This window comes from Harpia harpyja, chromosome 13, assembly GCF_026419915.1.
Source record: "Harpia harpyja isolate bHarHar1 chromosome 13, bHarHar1 primary haplotype, whole genome shotgun sequence".
Classification (NCBI taxonomy): Eukaryota; Metazoa; Chordata; class Aves; order Accipitriformes; family Accipitridae; genus Harpia; species Harpia harpyja.
The window spans coordinates 10,369,214-10,391,722 of record NC_068952.1 but is presented as its reverse complement, the minus strand read 5'-3'; the positions used below and the strand labels follow the sequence as shown (position 1 = coordinate 10,391,722).

The 22,509-nt window shown below is 35.9% G+C and overlaps 1 protein-coding gene across 5 annotated transcripts in view; it reads right to left on the bottom strand.

Moving 5' to 3' along the window:
• The window catches only part of USH2A (usherin), a 408,741-nt gene that overhangs the window by 256,487 nt on the left and 129,745 nt on the right, over positions 1-22,509 (bottom strand). For all 5 annotated transcript variants that reach the window (XM_052805222.1, XM_052805224.1, XM_052805225.1 and 2 more), the window contains exons 22-24: positions 7,807-7,937; positions 1,740-1,866; positions 1,207-1,308 (exon numbers count right to left, since the gene is read on the bottom strand). In XM_052805222.1, coding sequence (XP_052661182.1) covers positions 1,207-1,308; positions 1,740-1,866; positions 7,807-7,937 — 360 coding nt within the window. The remainder of the gene's footprint in view (positions 1-1,206; positions 1,309-1,739; positions 1,867-7,806; positions 7,938-22,509) is intronic.

Genomic DNA, 22,509 nt, shown 5'->3' with positions numbered 1-22,509 from the left:
CAGGTACTTTCAGAACAACAGTGTAAATCTACTCCATGAAGATTCCAAGGAAAGTTTTCAGGTTTACACTCTTTAAATAAAACAATAATTGTGAAGAAAGGCATGCATCTGCTGAATAGGAAGAAACAGTGTTACAAAAGCTAAGACAGATGAATACGTGCTTAGAAGCTTCATCAGGAAGTTTTTATTTCCTTGTTTGGATAAAAAACCCCAGTGATTCATGGCTGCTATCTCTTTTTCTTCACTGGGGACAAAAATATAAAGCAGGTTTCATAGATGGCCTTCTCTTGAATGGTATTTATAGTCAATCTCATTTCGATTATTTAGCTGGGGTTTTTGAGGGAGGCATCCTGGATTACTTTATGAACCAAAGTTTTAGAAGAACACATGCACATATTTCTGGTTTTAGTAAAGTGACATAAAGAAGGAAAGACGGAGTTGTACTCTAGTGTACATCACATCAAGTCATCAACTAGATTTCACGTCCTTCTCAGTGGTGGGAACACAAACTTAAACAATTTGGCTTTCAGGTTAATATGAAAAAAAACAAAAGCCTGGATATGAAACCACAGAGAGTAGCTGATTGTATATTGGTTTTGTATGCAGTCACCTCTCTGTTATCTGCTGTTAGAATATACACTTGCCATATATACCAAGTTTATATATGAAAACATATGTTTATTGATTCTTCTGGAAGACAGCTACAATCCAGCTCCACCTAAATACAGCTGTAGAATACAGCCATATTCACACACCACCGAGTTCAATGCAACAATCCCTGAAGGATCCAAACTCACACCAAAAAAGGCTACCACGTTGTATCCCTGCACCCAGGTGGGATGCATAGCCCTGTGGTTAAGCTAATAAAACAATTTGTATGTGTACATTGGAAAAGAATTTGGGAGTCCAGGATGTAAAACATAGGTAAGTTTCACATGCATACCAGTTCAGTGTATAAAATTCCTTAAAATGTACACAGACCTCATATACTGCTTTACTGCTGATGAAATCAGCTATATAGATATTTCAATCTATCCCGAAAGATAAGTACAGACTTATTGTTTATTAAAACGATTATGTAAATAATTATGCAAATTAAGTACTGTCCTCATGTTTCTGACACAATGTCAATACATCCTACAGCACTGGGAAAGCAGTTAAGTCAGTGCCACTGTCTAGGATTTGTTATATCACAATCATACTCACCTACATCCTTTCTTACAATAGTATAACCCTGTGGAAGTCCTCCAACAAAAACTCCCGTGTTCTCTCCAATTATGGTACTGCCACTAGTTGCTAAGGAAGAACCTGAACAAAATAGGCCATTATTCTTGTGTTCAATGCTTTCAACAGATTTTCAACTCAATAACAGAATATTGGTATTTGATAAAAAAGAGGTTAATGTTACACAATATCCTAATACTTTCCCATACATATCTGGGAAATGTTTACAGCTCTATTTTACAAAAGAATATTAACACAATCATAGATTCACAAGCACAAAAAGACAAACTCCTCCCACTTAGTATTAAATTATCAAAAATTCACAGTGGACAGATACCTCAGATGCACAGACAAAACAGTGACAGTAGTGATTTTGTCAGAAAACTGAGTGAATTTTTTGCTATATGGATGAACATAGGTAGTGGAAAAGTAAGCAAGTGAGCAATACCCTGAGTAACACTAAAACAATAAAGCAAAATGGAACTGAATTGATTACCTGGAACTGAATTGATTACCTGTGTACTGCCCATCCACTGTGATTTTTCCCAGTGCTTGAATTCTTGTAGCGATTATTTGGTGCCAACTGTTATCATTGTACTCTTTTCCACCATCATTAGTCGGAGTGACTGCCACAGCAGATCCCTTTTTATTAACAGAAGAATCTGATTTAGAATATTATGAAGGCAAGATTTAGAATTATACCTTACTAATTATAACACTCTGGTATATAACATCTAAAAATAAAGACAGAAGTCCTCAAGTCCTCTGTTTAACTTCTTTTGGAATACTGAACGATGTTTAGGACTGATTTCCCCACTAAATTAACCTTCTCAAATAATAAATGAGGGATCAAGGATCCAGTTCAGTTTCTATTAAAAATAGAAAACCCTGTGTAGTTCTCCTAATAAAGACAAGGATGAGGCGCAAATTATTGAGGGTCATGTCACTCTGATTTTTTTATTTTTTTATTTATTTTTTAAATTAAGTGTCTATTTAACTACTTCATGGATTGCTGTGGTTGTAAAGTTTGATGACCATGATTCAATGTGCCATCCACAGAAAGCAACTGCATATCAGGATTGTTGACTGCAGCACCTGTCTACAGGAAGGGACCCAAAAAAGAGGTGTATTTATAGGACAGTATGAAGATGCATGTTCTGTCCCTGTTAACCTGGTATCAAAAGGACTTGAATTTTTAGTTGAGGAAGTATAATACATCTATGAAGGAAAAGGTCATACCAAGAGATTCGGGGGGAGGGGGGGGGTAGTTATTGAGGATGTTTTTACCGTACAAGGGATGCCTGTAAAAATGTTTTTGAATTTAACTCGAATTTTTACCTGGTTTTATTAAAACAAAAAATTATAATGATATGAGGGGATGAATTCAGAGACATCCATGACAAAATACAGAGAAATCTTTTCTGAATTGCTGAGTAAGAGGAATATAACAGATGTGGTTGCCAAGCCAAATCTCGAGACTGTAAACAACTAAACAAAATAGCACATAAATTCATATAATGATGCAATAAAAATAAAATTAATGTATTTCAAGAATTTTCCTGAGATTTATATCCAAATAATCATCTAACTTCCCAATAATTCCTATAATATTGTCTCAGGACTTTATACCGTACTTGAACACTGTGGGAACTCGAAGTTATTCTATTGAATTGACAAAATAGAGTTGTCCTATGTAGCAAGCAACTACTGAATGGAAAAACATTTCTTTGCATAGGTACTACATAATATTAAAGAATCATGGCTTCTGCAGCTACTTTATGGCCTAAGACAGGCTTCAAAAAAACATTTTCCAAAAAATATATAAAAGAAAAATGTTTCCTTATAATTTGGGGGTCTAGCTTGTTACTTTCAGTAGCAAACCAGACAGTTCAGATTTTTTTTTTTTCCAGATCTTCTAGCACTCTTTCTGGCTCAAAGACCTTAAAGTTACGCATACGAAGAATACCTGTTGATAAAAACAACCACCTATTGTGATTAATACTAAAACCCTTTTGTTAAAGTTTAGTATTCTGCCTTTAGTGATGTGCATCTATTAGAAATTGCTTTTCAGCATATAGATTTATGAACAGAGTATACATTTTACAGTACATTTTGAATTGGAGACTGTCACTGTGTATCTTATGTATGAAAATATATAGGAAGTGTACATATCTATATGATTACAGAAAAAATAATTTCCCAGGAATATTTACAGCATGTTTCCTACTCCATTCAGCCAACATCTTGGTACTGAGGCAGTTTGTACAGCAGTCCTCTGTCCCATGATAACAATACAAAGCTATGTATCCATACATACTAATGTGCACTTTTTCATATACTATTTTTTATTGTCTTCTCTCCTATTTCAACATTTTAATATTTTACAAACACACATTTCATTATCGTAGTTTAATAATTAAAACCAGAACTGGTGTCATGCCCAATTAATGTGCCCTGGTAGCATGCCCATTAGTTTTTCCATTAGTGAATTCAACAATACTAATGGGATTACTAGCATGGGATGCTAATTGGGCGTGACATAAGAAACTGGCTTACTTCTTAGCATACCCTTGCTAATGATGAAATTAATGAGCATTTTATTAAATGCTGTCTCATCAAAGTGTACTTAGTTAGCGTTAAAATTGTTACAAACGATGCTGCATTCTAAAGATCAGGTGCCTGAATAAGTGGTTCTTCATATTGTTTGGCAACAGTCTAGAGCATTAACAGTTTTATATATCAGAAACCACATTTATTTGTAACCAGTTCAATCTGGGACCACACAACCACATGTGCTAACCTGTGCTTAATTTTGGGGGGGCGAAATGAGAAAAAAAGATGGTGTTCAGAGTTCAGCACGCACTGCATTGGAGGCTTCTGTACGACATTTTATCCAGAACTACCCAAGTGACTCGGTGATCACATTCAAGGATCCTGTTGTGAAATGGCTTGTTGTGCATTTTGGAAATCACACATAGGGAACCAAATCTGGATTAGTTTGCTGAGCCATACAGTAAGTCTTAATTTTTAGTAGCTCTCAGTAATAACTAAGTAAATATGAATCTCTGTGGCTCTTCATGCTGATGTTTATGTTCATGAAAATACATAGGAACATCACAAATATGGGTCTTCAAAGATACTGTCTAGGTGCCAAAGTCTGAATGTAACTACACTTCTCCCAGTCAAGTTCTTTCAATGCCCAAATTCCTACCACTGAGAAGATGAACAAATACTGAAGTTTTGCCAATGCCAAGCAGCAAGGTATAGTTGGGATCATAGCTAGGTGTTCTCTGTCTTCATTTTGGGAGGGAGTAACAGCTCGCCCTCAGCCTCTGCATGAACCACAGGCAAAAAAAGTATCTTGTGTTCCTCTTTTTTGCTGTAAAGTTTAGTAAATGGATCATCTTTTAAAATGCAAACGCTGGATTCAGTTCCCTCCATATTGCGAGAAGAATTCCAATACTCTATCCTCAGACTGTCCTAATCACCAAGGAAAAAGGTGCTCCAGATTGGCCTTAAATTTCCACTGCTAGTGATTTCACTTTGTATAAAATATTCAGTGCTTCCCTGGGAAAAAGATTGAACAAATGACCTGTAGCCACTGAGACATAACTATAAATTCAGCTAGAGTTGACTGTGTAATTTAGGGTTGGATGAAAAGGCATTATGAGAAGAAAATCCACAGACAGGTGAAGGTTTGCACACACACTGGGTTTGGAGGAAGGTCTATGGAACAACTTGATTATGCAGACAAGACTGAGGAAGACATCTGTTAGCAAAAAAACTCACGCTTCCTGGACCATGAGTAGAAACCTGCAAAGAATGACAGTAAAACAATAAGGAAGGAAAAAAGAGCAGCTAGACAATACAAAAGGGAGACAAAAGAGATAGTCAGACAACAGCTAGATGAATAGTGGTGTACTTAAAGTTGAGAGAAGTATGAATGGACAGGAAGAAAAGGATTTGAAATTAACACTTAGAGAAGGAAGAAGTTAGGCTACTGAAGACTCCCCACTAAGAAGACTTGGCAGGAGTATCCCTAGAGCAGCTACGACAAAGAGAGAATGCGCTACTGATCATGAGCAAAGATACATACCAGAATCCTGAAAGGGACTAAGGGTAAAAATAATTAACCTGCGACAGGACACAGCTGGAAGGGAGCACAGAACATTACACCATGCTGCTCTAGATAAACAGCAGCAGACACACAATTGTCACCAAGAAGAATTTTTGCCATTTTTAAGAGAAGAGCACAAAGGCAGGGCCATAAATGCTTATCATATATACCATGACCGTAATTAGAGAAAATAATGCATACAAACTGGTTAGGAAATCACATGATGTTAATAAGTAGTAATTAAAGCATTTGCACACTAATGCAAACTGTTATACGCAAATGAAGGAATAAGAATTGCTGCTACAGAACATGATAGCTGATGTTATAGGATAGGAATGGCAAATAATGGCAAAAAGAAAAAAGACTGAAACTACGTAGAAAACATAGAAACAAAGGTAAAGATAGTAAGGTAGCACAGCAAATTAAGGATAAAGAAGAGTGAAAAATTTTGATAACTGAATTTTCACAGGCAGAAGTTTTTGAAAAGGATACTACAAGAAACATATTGATGTAAGCCACAGTACCCTGCTTCTGAATCTGAGAATGCACAGGAATCTCTTCCACGTTATTAATGAGAAATTAGAAAGCATTAGCTTTCAAGATAGTAAATCAAATGTTAAGACCTACACTATTCCTGAATGCCTTGAATGACAGGGGGTTTTCTTCTATAACAGTCACTGAACCAGCAATATAGGCTATTTTAGACTTTATAAGAGGGAACAATATGGAAGTTATGATCCTAAAAATCAGCATGGGACAGAGTTGTCCGATTCAAATGAAACAGAAAGATAAACAAGTAATTTGTTAAAATTCAATATAGTAACTATTGAAAATAGTAGCTGAACTGAGAAGCTCAGGGGACTGAATATGGATGAGACCTGCATTTTTTACAGTTAAAAGACAGGGAAAAAAGAAGAAAAAAGCCTCAAACCAGCCACTGTCCCACCTGTCCCTCTCCCCCCCATCCCCAAATACTGTGAATCCAAACAAATACATCTTCCAGGGAATGAGTCCAACCCAGCTGACATAAAGCTAGTTCAGAAGGAGCAAATCTGCAAGGAGGTCTAGGAATACTATTTGAAGCACTAAAATGCTCATTGAAAGATATCCACTCCCATTAAAACAAACAACAACAAAAAAATCAGACTATTACACCTAGAAAGATCTTGCAAAGGAAATAAAAATTCCTTTTCAATTAAGTGAAAGTGTAAGTGTAAGAGAGCTAAAACAGAACTAGTACGTATTAAAATGTGGATGAGGGCAACATTAACAATGATGTTAAGCATGGTGCCCCAAAAATCGAAGTACACACTGACTCAGTTTGCAACAAGGAAAAGAAGATGAAGTCTGTGTGTAAATGCAGTGGAAATAATAGAAATTTATATCTTGGGGTCAGAAGTAGATTTAATGTTTTCTAGCACAGGGATCGCATATACACTACCCCCTGCAGCACTATGCCTCCTCTACAGATCCTCCAAAGCTGAAGAGGAGCTTCATTGCTGCACAACACCTCTGCATGTTCATGGAGCACCAGTGCCTGGACCATGGCAGAGCTCAGGAAGCAAAGATTAACAGTGGATCATCAAATCTCTAAATCCCCACCGTTTTATACCATTAAGCATTTCTCTTCAACCCTCCAGAGCAGTCGACACAACACCAATCACACAATTAGACACTGAGGTGTGACGGAAGGTATAGCTGATATAGCAACCAGGCATTCCAGCAACACGGAGGCAGCAGTAACCTTACAAAAAGGATGCACATATATGGATACATATGATACCACATTCTGCCAATATCATTAGAAAATCCGATAATTACTTACAGTTTCTTGCATATTTATGAAATATAAGTGAGTCTGTAATGCTTTTTTATTCCATGAGGAGATCCAGTTTTGGGGTGGAGAGAAAACAGAAAATACCCAAACAGAAATGCAAGGAATGTGGCCTTATTTTTAATTTTGTGGAATTTATTTGATAATATTTCCCTCATTATTTACGTCTGTGCTATGTTCATTATTACTAGAAGTGAGAGACTACTTTCATCACATTAACGGCAACACACTGATTTCAGTAGGAAAAGACAAAGTCTCAAGATGGGAGGCTTAAAAATAATTGACTAAAAATATATATAACCTTTATTTGCTAATTTAAAAACTAGTTCTGCCCACTTTTGAAATCTTGATACTTTAAGCTGTAGTGGTATTTGGTGGTACTGACAAAAAACCTCAACTCATAAAAGTGCAAAAGTAAAGTCGTGAATTGTGGCATATGTAACAAAAAATGAGCAAAGCTTTAGTGTTTCAATGTTTCTCTCCCCCAAATCTCCAGTTACCTAACGCTTCTGAAGTCAGTTAACTTGTATCAATAATAATAATAAAAAAATAATAAAAAAGATAAGTATGTAAAGAAGTACTGAAAGAAACAATATAAGCTATTTTTATAGGATCCTGTCTTTTGTTGTACCTGTGGATCAAAAAGAAAGTAAGGACGCCCACTCCTCAGTTGAAGTGCAATGTATTCCTCTTGATTCCCAGGTGATGCAGAGAAAAAAATCAAACCATCAGGTTCCTGGGTTCTAAATTTCACCTTAATACCTGGTTAGGAAAAGCAAGCAGATGGTTAATGTCAAAAATGGTTCTTATGCATTCTAACAGTGTATTTACAAACAAGAAGTTGTTTTAAAACCAGCAGTAAAATGGCAAACCAAAAACATGGAAGTTTTGTTCACCTAAAACCCCTGCCAGTCATTTCAGGAGAAATTTTACTAATCCAGACTGAATCAGCCTTTGAAAGAAATATCTGTGATTTCAGAGCCCTTACTCATCTGTAAATAAGATATGCAATTATGACTTATGCTGTTCAGTAACTTCTTAAAAAAAAATGTAATTCAGATATTAGCATACTATTCTAATAGTTGATGGTTTATATGTGGATTTTCATTTGTCCCTTAACATTTCTATTGGTAAAGTAGGAATGAGGCTCCTGCATGGAAGGATTTCTATGAAGAATAGTGGGGAGTTGGTTCTAAAAGATACAGAGATATACACACACATATATTTATATGTATATTTTTAGATATTCTTTTATAAATACATATATCTAAGTGCACAAAGAACACCTGAGAAAGAATAAGTTTTAACAAAAATTGGAAATATCCCAGGAATAACTGATGAACTAAGCTTAATTAAGAACTTTCCAGATCATTATCAATAGTCCTCCATTTGGCTTCTGATAAAATATTGTCTCAGCACATGAAACGTCATTCAAATGACATACAAGAAAAAAAACTTAGGTTTTTTACATTACGTATCAAAACAACAAGCTAATTAAATTTCTTGTAAATATTGGAATATTGTTGTCCACGGTATAAACTTACTCAGTAACTATCTAAGGACACATTAAGTAAACAATTCATACATTATGTATCCAGTTTCGAGAAGTATAATTATGAATAAACAAGTTTTGGGTAACCACCACCAATCTTTTAAGATTATAATGCCTTTCTTTTAAGCTACAGAAACAAATAAGAAAATTACAAAACCATACACCCAATTTAGCCCAACTTTTCTAACATGCAGATCCAGATATCGCAGGCTGGGTCTGTGGTGGAGCCATGCCTTTACTGTACTAATTTTTTTGCAAAGGGAAATGAAAAGGCAGCGATAGCAACATCTACCCATACTATGCACTTCCATGACATTTCTACATAAAATTTTTTTTACAGAACAGGATAATTTATTGAGTTTTACCCAACTTCATCAAACTATTCAGTCTTTTCACACACGTTTTCCCTATCTTATGTCAGGCAGAAAACAGTGAGAAAAGTCTTCCTTGTAGACAGCATCTATATCTTTAAAAATTTTAAAAAATTATAATTCTGATACACATTCACACTAGATCATGCTTGTTAATTACCTATACCCATAAGAAATACCCTTTGACACCATCTCCTAATCACATAAATGTTTTCATGCAAATCACATGATACACTCACAGATACGAAACATATTCTCTAGGCAATGAAAATCAGTCATGCTATTAAAATACCTGCAAAAAGCAGCTACATAAAGTAACACCCAGCAAACAAAAAACTCAACAGTGTCCATACTTAAGGAAAAGCATAGCTTTGCCTGACTCAGAAATAACCACTATTGCTGTACTTTGAGGTTCCAGGTACTTCCAGCAGCAGTATCTGCTGGAGAGGCTGAGACTGATGGCCTCTAATCCCAGCATTGGAGAGCACAGTTAATTTAACAAACTGCCAGTATTTTTATTGAGCTGCCAAAAGGCATTTCTGAAGACCAGAGGATCCCTCCTCACACCTAATTCAGAAGGACAAATACAAACAAAATAATTGAGTTTCTGCAAAACCACCATTATTTTATAATGTTGTGTTAGAAAATATAAATTAAATTGTTCATAACCGTAATATTGCAGTAATTCTAAAAGTCTTCAAATGTTATGCAGGAGCTTTCTTTCCTCTTTGGATATTGAAGAGGCTTACAAACCTTAACTCCTGCCTGTAGAGCTACCATAGCTTCATATAAAGTATTGATGAGTTAGAACCATCATTTTCAGTCATAGCCCATACAGCAAATTCTAAATTCATTTGCTACCTATTACATAATTCAGAAAATGACTCTGTCCCTTTAAGTTCGGGTATCTTTGGAGTTTCTCATGAGATAAGGAAGTTCATATAAGCTAGCTCTAAATAAGTACTTTCATACATCAATATTTTCTTGTATTTCTAGAACTGAGTGCAATGGAGAAACCAAATATTATGCAAACTTCTGCCCCATAGATAATATTATCACTGGAAGATAAGAACTTGTGAAATTAATATTTTACACAGGAACATACTAATTAAAAAAAAAAAAAAAATCTGAAAAGATTTCTCAAGTCCAGGTTGGACTTCATGGTCAAAACAAAACATAGCCAGAAGTCCCATTCAGACTTGTAACAGCTAAGTGTATGTCATTTTTCTGCCTTATTGACACTGAGCACTGAAAATGGATCTTACTTAACCTGAACACAGAAAGCTTTCCTTTGAAAATCTGAAAAGTTTCAAAGAACTTGAAAACCACATGGGATCACCAGAAAACCTTTCCTTTTTGGGGCGGGAGAGGGGGATAGAGGAGATTTTGCAGGAAGGTTTCTCAAACACTTGTGTCTACTGTTCCAATATGCATGTCTAAAACCTTAACTTCAATGTTTAATATAACAGATAAATAGAAACATAAATAAAATAGTGACATTACAATTACTTCTGTAATTTCTCATATACTGAACCTGCATCTCAGCCACACTACTGAGGCTACTAAATCTTGGATGGAAAACATGACCATCTGTGGGGCATAGTAGGAATGTACTTTTAATCAACTGAATCTTGAATTGCAACTGAAGAATTCACCTAACAGGCCTGTTTACATGACAAAAATGATTGGTCCACAAGGAGTTATAATTTCTGGGGTAAAAAACAAAGGAAATTTTACTACAAATTAAACATTAAGTACATCATTCAAATAAAATCTTTAATTCCATTTCAAATTATAGCTGCAATTGGAGAAGCTGTCAGAATTCCTTTAATTATAAATAATTTCTTCAATTTCTGTAATTGAATTTCTTTAATTATAATGGCATTGTACAAAACATAATACAAGCATTGTATACAGTGAACATAAAAGACAAAAAGAAGAATACACAGTAATAAAAGGACAAGTAAAAAAAATTACTAACATTAATGTTTAATACTAATATTTAATGTTTTAAGGTGTCGCAAAGTGTGTTAGAGCAGACTAACCTTCGTCAGGATCTACATAGTTTCAACTTACGCAGTAGCGGATTGTGATCAGGTTTTTATCCTAGTTTCAAAGATGGCACATCGAGGTTAGTAGAGGAATGAGGATGTGAGTGATGAATGCGGGCATTTTAAAGGCATTCAGCTGAGAAGCAATATCAGCATGCTACCCTGCGAGTGCACACAGTTTTGAGAGTTCCTTTTAGTAACAGGCTGATATTAAAAGTAAAAAGATGTGCTCTTACTACAATGTCAGATGAGTCAGAACCCAGTTTTTTATCTAATACAGAAAAGGCATAATGAGCGATTTTTATAGCACCTCTTGCCTCCCTCATGTAAGTTTAGCAAGTCTAAGAACTTCAGCAACATTTCAGATTCAGCCTCACATTCACGTCTGGATTCAGATTCTTCTGGCGCAATTCAATATGGCTTGCAAGATCTGCACGAAAGTATTTAACAGGCAAGAATGTGCTCTTGAGAGGCTGGCTGCAGTTTTTGCTTAAAGCAAGTTTACAGAGCACACGGGGTTATTTTGAGTTTAGAAAAGGCACCTGGTAGTCGGGGGAAAATATTAATAAATTAGAGCAGCTCCCATATTAGCATAACATATACTAACAATTTATAATTATTACAGTAATAGCAATCACTTCTGAATAATGCTAAACATTTTTTCTTGCAAAATAAAAAGTTTAAAATAGTTTTTGTTTGACCAAGAAACTATTCACCCAGACTAAAGGGTTTTGCTTCCTGTGAAACATCTTTCCAATTTAAATGAATTTAATTTAGTTTTGGACTTTCTTGTTATTTTTTTAAATCAGCATTTCAAAATACAAAAACATTCACAGTACTCAAAAAATTGTGTTTTGACTTTTTGAAGTTTTGGAAAGAGGAGCTGAGGGGAGAATGTAGGCAGAGGGGCAAGGTAATTGAAGACGTCTTTCACAATAACAGCTGAGAGATTTCAGCAAAGTGGCCTACTTAAAACTAATCTCTTTGTCCCATCACTCAGCTAAAACACCTGTAAAGTACCTTTCTCTACAACCGGATGTTCAGAGTGCAGCTCAAAATAGCCAACAAGTATAAGTTATTAGACTCATTAAATACATAGAATTTGCTACAAGTCCCAAAAGTCCCATGCCCCTTCACCAAAACCTATATATTACCACATGAACAAATCTGTCCCAAAGTGTCAAGAACAGCCACATAAATGTATTTCCAACCTGGATGTGGTCAGCAAGAATAGTGTTAGTTTAGATTTCATAAATACATCAGATCCCAACCCATATCCGTAAGATTAAAAAGAATAATAATTGGATACCCTAGCATATTATGGACATTTTCTTTGTGGACTTAGGAAATTATAAGAGGAAACCAGTGTACATTATGATTGGAAAACATAAGAAAACCAAACCTGCCTAATATCTGGAAAATCACAAAGCATTATTAGCAATGAATTTTGCATAATCTGTGAAGCACATCCATTTTCAGTGCAATTTCTCCCAGAACCGTACAATTGTACAAACACAATTTGCATTTCTATTCTACTTATATCATTATATGAAATGATGTAAATAATTATGTAATGTACATTCCAATCAAATGAACAGAAAATTGTTGGCAAAGAAAGCGATCTCTTTATGCTTACTAAAGCCCTTATTTGTGCATAACGCCAACTAAAATGAACAGAAATTGTATGTAAAATTTTGACTACAGCATTAGGCTCTCAGCAGTCCCTTCAAGATGACAAACGTTAAGCATTTACTTAACATTAAGACTGTGTACAAATGCTTTTGCATAATCAAAGTACATCTTCCCACAGAAATCATAAAACCAAATTTGTTTTTAACTGGGGAGGGGATAAATGGGGAGTAAAGCTCTCAGTTACCATACACTTCCACTGCATTAATATTTAGTCATTATTCTCACTGTGAGAGTGATTCTGCATGCTACATGTCATTACAACAGCAAAAACACATTTAAAAATTTTTTTTTTAGAAAATGCACCTTTCAAAAAAATAAGGAGACTTCACAAAAATGGATCGGTATTTAAAGCCGTTTCACATAATGGACAGTGGAATTAGAGGAAAAGAAGGAACTCAGAGGACGCTTTCCTGGACATACTCATGAAGATCCTCTGCTGAATACAAGAAGTTCTTCATACTTTGTGATGGCCTATAGCTTTATGGATTTTGTTGAGAGAAGAAGCTGGAAAGTATTCTTCCCAAATCTGTCCAACATCTTTTCTTGTCTTTGGTACAGGAACAGGCTCCATCTTTTACTGTTACCTTAATGTGTTTGAAAATATTTTCAAAGTGCATCACCACAAACATGACACAGAGTTAGTAGTTCCATTGATGAAGTAAATGCTGTTCATTTTTAAGTTGCTTTAGTTTTTAGTAGAAATTTAAAATACATACTTAAAAGTCATATATATATATGTCCATACTCATATGGACACACACATATATACTTGTACAGGCAAACACACAAAAAAATTTTCCCAAACTTTTTCCAAACTGTAAGTGGAGTGTCCAATTGCAGGTCAGCAGCCCCTTTTCTTTTGTGATGATAGTAAAACCAGGAGAAGCTAAAAATCCATTGCTTTTAAAATTAGACTGTGCAAACCCCCCATATTTTGAAAAAGTCTAACTTTATTCAGAATGACACAATTCAAATACTTTTTATATACTCTTAATATCTCAAACTGCCAAAAAGCTAAGTCAAACTACAAGGTTGAACAAGCATAAACACAGAATACAGTGAGTGATTGAAAGGGGGAAATACGTAACACCTCTTGTGGAAAGCAACTATCAGGCAAAATCCCAAATCCTCTTGATGAGAACTGAGTATTTCTTTTACACTAAAATGACTAATTTGATACCTGTTTTTTCTTATTTTGCTTGCTACCCCATTATACCCACTCCTGGTAAAACAAACAGGACATTTTAGCTTTAATCTTCTTACTACATAACCCAAATAACTTCAGTCATGTTTGCATTAATGCTGCATTAATCATGTTGTTGCGTATTAATGAGTTTTCAGGCTATGCTAATTACTGTCATAGATTCTGCAGCAGCCCATTAAATATACAAATTACAGAATTAAAGAGCCAGAGCTCTTCATGATTAATCTTTAAATGGAGAAAAACTAATGATGTCTGTACAAAGTTTCTCTCCACTTTTGGCTGACTGAGCCCAATGAACAATCAATTAGAGTATTTGAAGAATAAGAATATCGCACATACTAAAAGATTTGTTATGCTGTTACTCTATGCAGAAGACACACATTTATAAGTTTCTATCAAATGGACTTCTGTAACATATTCCAGACTTTAAGGTCTCCCAAAGTGTTGCACAGGGGTAAAAGCTATAGGATATTCCAATTCATTATTGCATACTCATAGGAAGCTGCTGGTTCCATGTGAACATAGTAAATCAATCTTCTCCTTTTAGCAAGGACACAAGTCCTGCTACTTCCCTAGTAAGAAAGATTTACAGCAAACCTTGGTGAAAAGAAAGCTAAGATAAGTTTACAGTCATTTGATAAGATTTGATGTATTAGTAGCACTTTATCCCCTCACTTACAGAGTGATGCTTTTTCAGGAATAGTGTAATACCTAGTGGTTAAATCAAGAGATTCAAAATTAGGAGACCTTGAGTCTGTAGTCAGCCAATGACTGAGGTATGTCACCCAAGTGCCATCATTTAAACCCCCTGCCTCCATATTCCTTCCTGAAGAATGGTGGCCAATATCACTTGTGTAAGGCTCTGTAAGGTTTGAAAAATTCACTACTGTTTTGTTCTCCATAGCCTTAAAATACACACAAAATCAGCAAAATGCACACATGGATTCAGAAAAATTACCTAGACACTAGGTTTTTACTGCCATTTGAGAAGCACTAATATATCCCAAAAAGGGTATTAGCCTTCTCCAAACACTACGTATTATGCAGAATATCATGAGACTTCCCTAAAGAGCAGATTCTCAGTCTGTATCAATATTACTCTGCACACCAATAGCTGCAGTTTAGAATTAACTGGGCCATTCCAGACCTGTCCAATCAGTTCTTTGTACCATGGAAAAAATAAATAAACCATACTTTATACATCAAAGATTTTGTATTTATACAAAGCAGTTCTTAAAAAAAAAAAACAACTGCTTAGAGCAAGATTGATCATGGCATGAGAATACTCTCATATGAAGATAAAGTGAAAAAGACTGGATTGCTGCACTTAGTGTACAAGGAAGAGGACATAATACAAGCATATGAGATTGTCTAGGAAAGGCAGACAGGGAGCAGAGAAGGTTTCCAACACACAAACAAGACAGGATTCAAGGGAAGTAAAAGGGAAGTAGTTCAAAGCAAAGATGTACCTTTTCACAGGTACTTTACAACTTCTTAGTGAGAAGAGAAACATAATTAGGACAATTTGCAAAATATTGACAAAAGAAGTATCTGACAGTATAGCAAGACCCAAAAGGAACTGGAGTCTGACTGCCTAGATTTATCTAAACAAATAAATGAAGGCCTCAGAAAAACACATATGAGAGATCAGGGTGAAACCTGATACGCAGATGACACCATTATCTCTTAGCATTCCTCTGCCTTTGGAGTCAACATCCAGTTGTTTACACAGACGTTTAAAGCAATATAATCATTAAAGAAACTAGTGTCCTGACTCAAATTCATTTAGTAAGCAAGTCTAGGAACAGAATTCATAACTGTCTTCCACTTGTGTACATTGGGACAGTATACAACAAGCATAAATCCAACCAGCACTATTTTTTCCAAGTATAGCTATCAGAGCAGAAATAGTAACTGTAATCTTGAAACTCCAGGAGTCAAGTCCAGCTTGGGGTAAGGACCAGCTGCAAGTTTGTTTCTGTGTTGCTCTTAATATTGAAGTGACATATGAACAAAGAGGAAACATCAGCCCAATATTCTGCTAATGCTTTCTTTGATGTTATTGTCCAACTTGAACAAAATTTGAGAAAAATTTTACTCAAATATGGCCTCTCTCAATAATACCTGTAATCTTTATTTTTATTTATCTTTACATAGGCTAGAAAAAAAGTTCAACAGACTCTGATTTTGTTAGAAAAGGAAGAAAGTCGTTTCTAGGACTAAGAATCCTTTATGAGCAATTTCATGAATTCAAACTATGATATTTAAAGTATGGAAATAGAGGCAAGCATTCGTCTTCATTTCAGGATAAATTCTTTAGAGAAAGAACTGTATTCTGTTACCCGTATGTGAATTAGTGCATAAAAAAGGTCATCTTATGCAACAAGGGTAAGGTGGGAGAGGCTTCTAGGTGCTAATGCAATGCAAATCATAATTACTAGAAATATGATGACAAGAAGAATCACTTCAAAGATTTACAACAGTGCAATCTATAAAAGGTCAACATTACAGTGAAATCAGAAATGAGCTGGAGGTCAGTAGTTGTAAATAGCACTTCAATTATAAGCCTTTAGTTAGTATTTCCAGCAGTAGTACAAATGTAACACTGCACAGAGAGTAATTTAACTGATCAAGGGAAAAGAGTAAGACTAGAACTGAGTAAAATGCAAATACATCAAAATTAAAGTCAGTGTAATGATCTGAAACACAGCAAATTTAGACAACAGTGCACTAGCCAAGGCAGAATCCCATCACACAGCATCACAGAAGCTGGAAGCACAATAAGGTGGAAATCCTGCAGCAAGTGAAGATGATTATTGATTAGACGGTGTACATACGGAACAGAAGAATCACTAAAATAAGATAATGAGTGTCTTGAGGAATACTACAGGACAAAAATGGAAATGTAACAAGGAGGGGAAGAAAAAAACCTTTTAGACAGAAATACAACACCACAGAGCAAACACTCAGCAAAAAGCATAGTTTCAAGTTACAAACTCAGCAACAAATGCTACTCATGGTAGAACTGCAAAAAAGCTAACAACAGATCCAAGTTAATGCAGAGTTTTAAGGTAGACCAATAAACTGCAACAAAACTGCCAAATCAAGACTTAACTGAAAGGAATATGTAATATTTTCATCTAGTAGTATTTGTGGCAGTATTTCCCCTGACTATTATTGACATAATGACCTTTTCCAGAGGAAGCCTAAAACTGGTTTTATTGGCAGGAACTAAGTTAACAAAAGGATTTCAATGGAATGACCAGGTGCAAGTTAGCAAACTCACTTTTCTCATATTACAGGGGAGTGTGTTAGATATACCATGACATACCTGCTGACAGTGAACAATTATTTCCTCAACCTCCATCAGTGTAGGTAACCTTAAAGGTTCACTCATTGCCTTCTAAGATATTTGCCACTTAATGGAACTACACCTTAAAAGTGCAGCAGGTCCTGCTTTGAAAGAGTTAATAATATTCGATTACATTTTGTTCTGTTATCCATGTACCTCTGTACCGAGGACCTGCACACTCTGTAAATTAAGCACTTTATGGGGTTTGGCATGAAACGTTCACTGAAAACGTATCCAAACACTTTGTAGCACTTACACAGAATATTTTACTTAGAATATGATCCACAGCTACCACAACAGTCTGGCGTCTTCAACACCACAAGTTCAGTTTCAGTGAAAGCATCGCCCTTACAGATCAGGACAGAATGGAAACAGAAAAGTTCAGTCCAACCTCTCCTGCACTGGATGTGTAGGGTTAGCTGTAATCCTGAAAGATGCCCTTGGCCCTGATGTCTTTAAATGACCATGTGATTAGAAGGCATGAAAGTCAACAGGACAAAGCTAACATGCTGGCTCTGTTACTGTAAAAATAAACTACTATGCACAATCTACAATATGCAGAAAAGAGAGGCAAGTGCTGCATGGGAAGCTAAGAAATCTAGCAATTTTCTCTTAGAAATTACTTTAGCATATGTATGACCCCTGCTTACTCTCACTAACGTTTCCAAATGCACAGAAGGAAGAATCACGCATACAGCAGTCCCAATCCCTGGACTGTTTTTGAAAACAGAACTGTGGAGGGAGGTGTTCAGCATCAGCTGCTGTTACCATTTCCTTTTCCTTTCATGGTGTGGCACTGTAAATATATGGCCCAATAATCAAACAGAGGATTTCACCTTATTTATCATACATTAAGGCCATATTCACTAAATTCACCAACCTTCTCTGCTCTGCCCAGCTTCTGTAAAGAATGTGCCACAGAAAACATGACCCCGTGTGGTAAACCAGCTGTGGAGGTTTCATCATCAATTTGTAATCTGGCTTATTCCCAAGAATCAAACCTCTGCACTCACTGTAAGACTTAAGCACATACAGAACCATAAAACAAAACTAGCATGGTAATGAAATAGCATTTATCTATCAGCTGGATAATCACACACTATGAAATACTTCCCGAGTAATAAATACAACTCAAACCCTCCCCCTCCTCTGGTTTTTAGAAAAGCAATACAGTAGTATGCAGTGGACATGGAAAAACACTCCTGTACTACATCCAGTAATACAGCTAACATGACAAATACACAGGGGGATAGATATAGCCAGATATTATGCTAAGTCCTGTGTGCAGTCACCTACCTGGGCAACCAGGATGGTATATAATAATGCTGGCAGTAGAGGAACAGAGAGGTAATGTCTTCCTCCTACCCAGGTGGGCTAGCAGCTCCTCAGCTGATTTGAGCTGAGATTTTCACTGTGTGTCTGGTTGCAAATAAAAAAGTAGTAAGCCAACTGATACACAAAGCAGCACCAGCAGCGATATCTGTTGGCATTTCAGTGCTTTTCCATGTACAGTAAGGAGTTCATGATTTTCTCATGACTCTAACCAATACTTGGAGGAAAATAAGTATATCTCTAAATTCTGAACTCCATCCGTCGGTGCAATCAGTAGAAAAGCTGATCCAGAAATAAGCATGAATAAAGACATTTCAATGGTATGAATAGCCATATAACTCAAGCTGTAGGGGTTTAAATAAAGGGCACAATTTACACAAAGATTTGACTTGAGGCAAACGAGAAAGTGAAGAGTATAGAAAACTATAATGACAGGAAATTGATATAGCACATTTATTAAATACTGTCATAATTCTGTTTGCCCAATGTAAGTTAAATTGCAACACTAAACAAGGAATAAATTAAACTGCCAAAGCACAAGGATTAAAAAAATAACTTCCATAAAATTTCCCTTTGCTGCCTTCTATGTACGTGTAGCTGATCCTGTCTTACACTTGGACTGTAAATTCTTTAGGGCAGATGCTGTCAACTTTTTGTTCCTAATACAAGAGAGACAGGTAAAGATTTAAAATTCAACTGATTTTATTAATCTAAATAGAAAGAGATAAGAACAGCACTGAAAATACTTTCCTTAATTTATTTCACATAGCATGATGTCATCTAGCCTCCATATATTGTGATATTTTCAGGCAGTTATCGATTGATCCTATGTCATCTTTTCAGAATTTTAATTCCTTATGAATTAAAGACCACTTTGCTGTATCCTGCCTTTGTGTTGATTTTTACATTATTGCTTAAAACATGAGTGATTACAGAATACATGACTGACTAATTCTGAAAGATGGTAATAAGGAAATTTCTCCTCTGCTGCAAATTTCACTGATATTTTTTTCCTTTCTTCTCCCTCTCCCTTTCTCTCAAAGTATGAGACTTTCTGCAACACCGAAAATCATGATTGATTACAATATTATCACAGATTAAATAAAAAAGTGGGTGATTGGACATATATTACTGAGAAGTACAAGACTATATTCTTTTGTTTCCAGTGTGACCATTTTTGCATCTTTACCACTTGTGGTGCCTCATAGAAAGACACTCAAATTCAAAACAAACAAACAAAAAAGCAACAATGCTTGCCCACGTGCTGTAACAATGGCTCCGAGTCACTTTTTTTTGTCCTCTGTGTTGCCTGAGGATTCAGATGACAGCCAGCTTATTCAAAATCCACTGATTATTTTAAAGTTTTGCTTGCGATGCTAGGGCAGTGTAAGGGAAAGGGGAAAAAATTCCTCACCTCATCCTTAACAATGCAAAAACCTTACTTATAGGTGAACTTAAAAACACTAAATAAAAAAGGCTCTACAAAATATTCAATCTAAACTGTGTTTTGCTACTAAAAGGGTGAACTGTGTAATTGTAGCAGCAAGGCATGTCTAGCGTAAAATGGCATAGCCTTAGAGGAAAGCTGGCCAATGGCTCTTGAGCAGCACATGGCTCTCAGCTATATGGATGCAAGAACCCTGCTGCTGCATCAAGCAGCTGACAGCAGGGCTTTCGGGCACGGGGACTGCCAGTTAATCCAGATCCCAAAGTGCTCTAGAAAGGAAGTGTTGGACTGACTACTAAGGCTGACTCCAGAGTACCCTGAAACCTTATACCCAGCTCAGCCCTGTCCCATAGTAAGAGCTCTGGGGAGAGACTGCTTGTGAACTATTAACATATTTCCTCCCATAACATGCAGTAGGAATCCTGAGGCTCTTAGGTGTAGGAAGATTTCAGTCAGTGGCTTATAAAGCCAGGAGAACCAGACATTTCTATCTTAAAGCAACCTTGAGCACCGGCCATTTCTCAGGCTGGTGGCTGCAGTTGGCGGTCACTTTGCAATTCTGCAGGAGTAGTGCGTTGCCCTGATTTCCACCTCTGACATATCCCTGGCCCTTTCCTGCCTATGTGAAAGGCAGAAGGTCTGGCATAAAACCAATTATGCAGTCTTTGCTTCACCCAGGATTCCCATTCAGCTCATTTTTCTCTCTTAGCACATGCAGCTCAGTAGCATAACCAAGTTTACACAGGAATATCCTAATTTTTTGAAAATTAACGATGCTAACGTGACAATCTAACATGGGTTTGGAATAAGTAGCTCAAAATGGCATATTTCAACCACTGAGCTGGAACAATTTGGGAGAAAAAAATACAAAACAGACAGAAGAAAGATTAAAGAATTCTAAAGGAGGAAAATAAATGGGAGAAACACCTACATTTGAACGCTAGATTGCAGAGGCAGTGTCTTTATAATACATTTAATCTTTAAAAATACCTCCAAAACATAATAATTGAATGTACAAATTGTTTGTACAGGAACCTACTCTGAATAGTGCCAAAACGTTCATGGAAGGGATGACTTTCATCCCAAGATAAAACTCTCTTTTCTCCTTCTACAATGCAGTAAGTCTTCCCAACGGTAGGCATTCTCAAAAACACTTATCCCCTACCCCCTCCTTGAATCTTCCCAACAAGGTTTTCCCCTGGTTCCACAAATCACTTAATAATTTGTTTACAGCTCAAAAGATACTATCTGGGATAGTTGTACCTGCCAGCCCAGCCTTCATTTTGTTCATCCAATTATGAAGGTTGATGGGAACAAAGACTGTAATTTGTGTAAATAGATTCCCCCTCCTCCCTTCCTGTCTCTGCAACAAGACACTGAACGACTTGAAAATGCATAAAATAAAATCCCTCAAGGGATAAAACTCCGCTACACCAAGAGAATGTATTCTGTTAGTGGTGGCATCTCTGCTGGTGAAGTTTCATTTTTAGCAAATCAAGAAACTTTTAAAGTTAACCAGAGTAAAAGAGCATTATTAATTACCAAGGTTGAAAAAATGTTTTATGTAAAAATGTGACACTATTTACTATTTAACCAATTCTTTTCTTTACTCAGGAGAAAATATGAAGACACACTCCTCTTTAAACATTGGTTGTTATATAACTCTAACTACCCTGGAATAACAACATTAATCCCAATTTATGTCCATGGTCAGAAGCAAAGGTCAGAACAAAGAATTTTAAACAGACAGGTTTAGATACGAAGTATCAGGTCAAATTTGGATTATTTCCTCTTTTTTTTTTTCTTTTTTTTTCTTCCTCCCTGAAGTAGACGGTGTATTCCTTTCTGAACTCCCCAAGAATACCATTCTATACAGCACCGAAGAGTGCCAGCAGTAAAAGTAACAATGACTCTCCGAATTAAAGAATAGAACAGCAATGTATTTCTGTAGTTCCCCACCTTGCTTAGTATAGGGGAAATATTTTATGCTACAACTACTCGCTTGTACAACATTGCATAGATTTTATAGGACAGCAGAGAAAGACAACCTTAAAAAGCATTCAGAAAGCAAAAGGCATGACCCCCAAAAGCCCATTTTTCCCACAATTAAAACAAAGTAAAGCCTCTTTTTCCAACAAATAAAACAAATTACTCCATAAGAATAAGACCAAAACAGAAAAATCTCTTCCGCAATGACTATAGTAAGCACAATATATTTTGCAGAAAGCACTGAAAGAATTTTGAAGTAGACATATAGAACACTAAAGGAAAAGTGGAGCTCCACAGCAGAAATTTTAGAAATCTTGAGTTATTCCGGCCAACATATTTTCAGG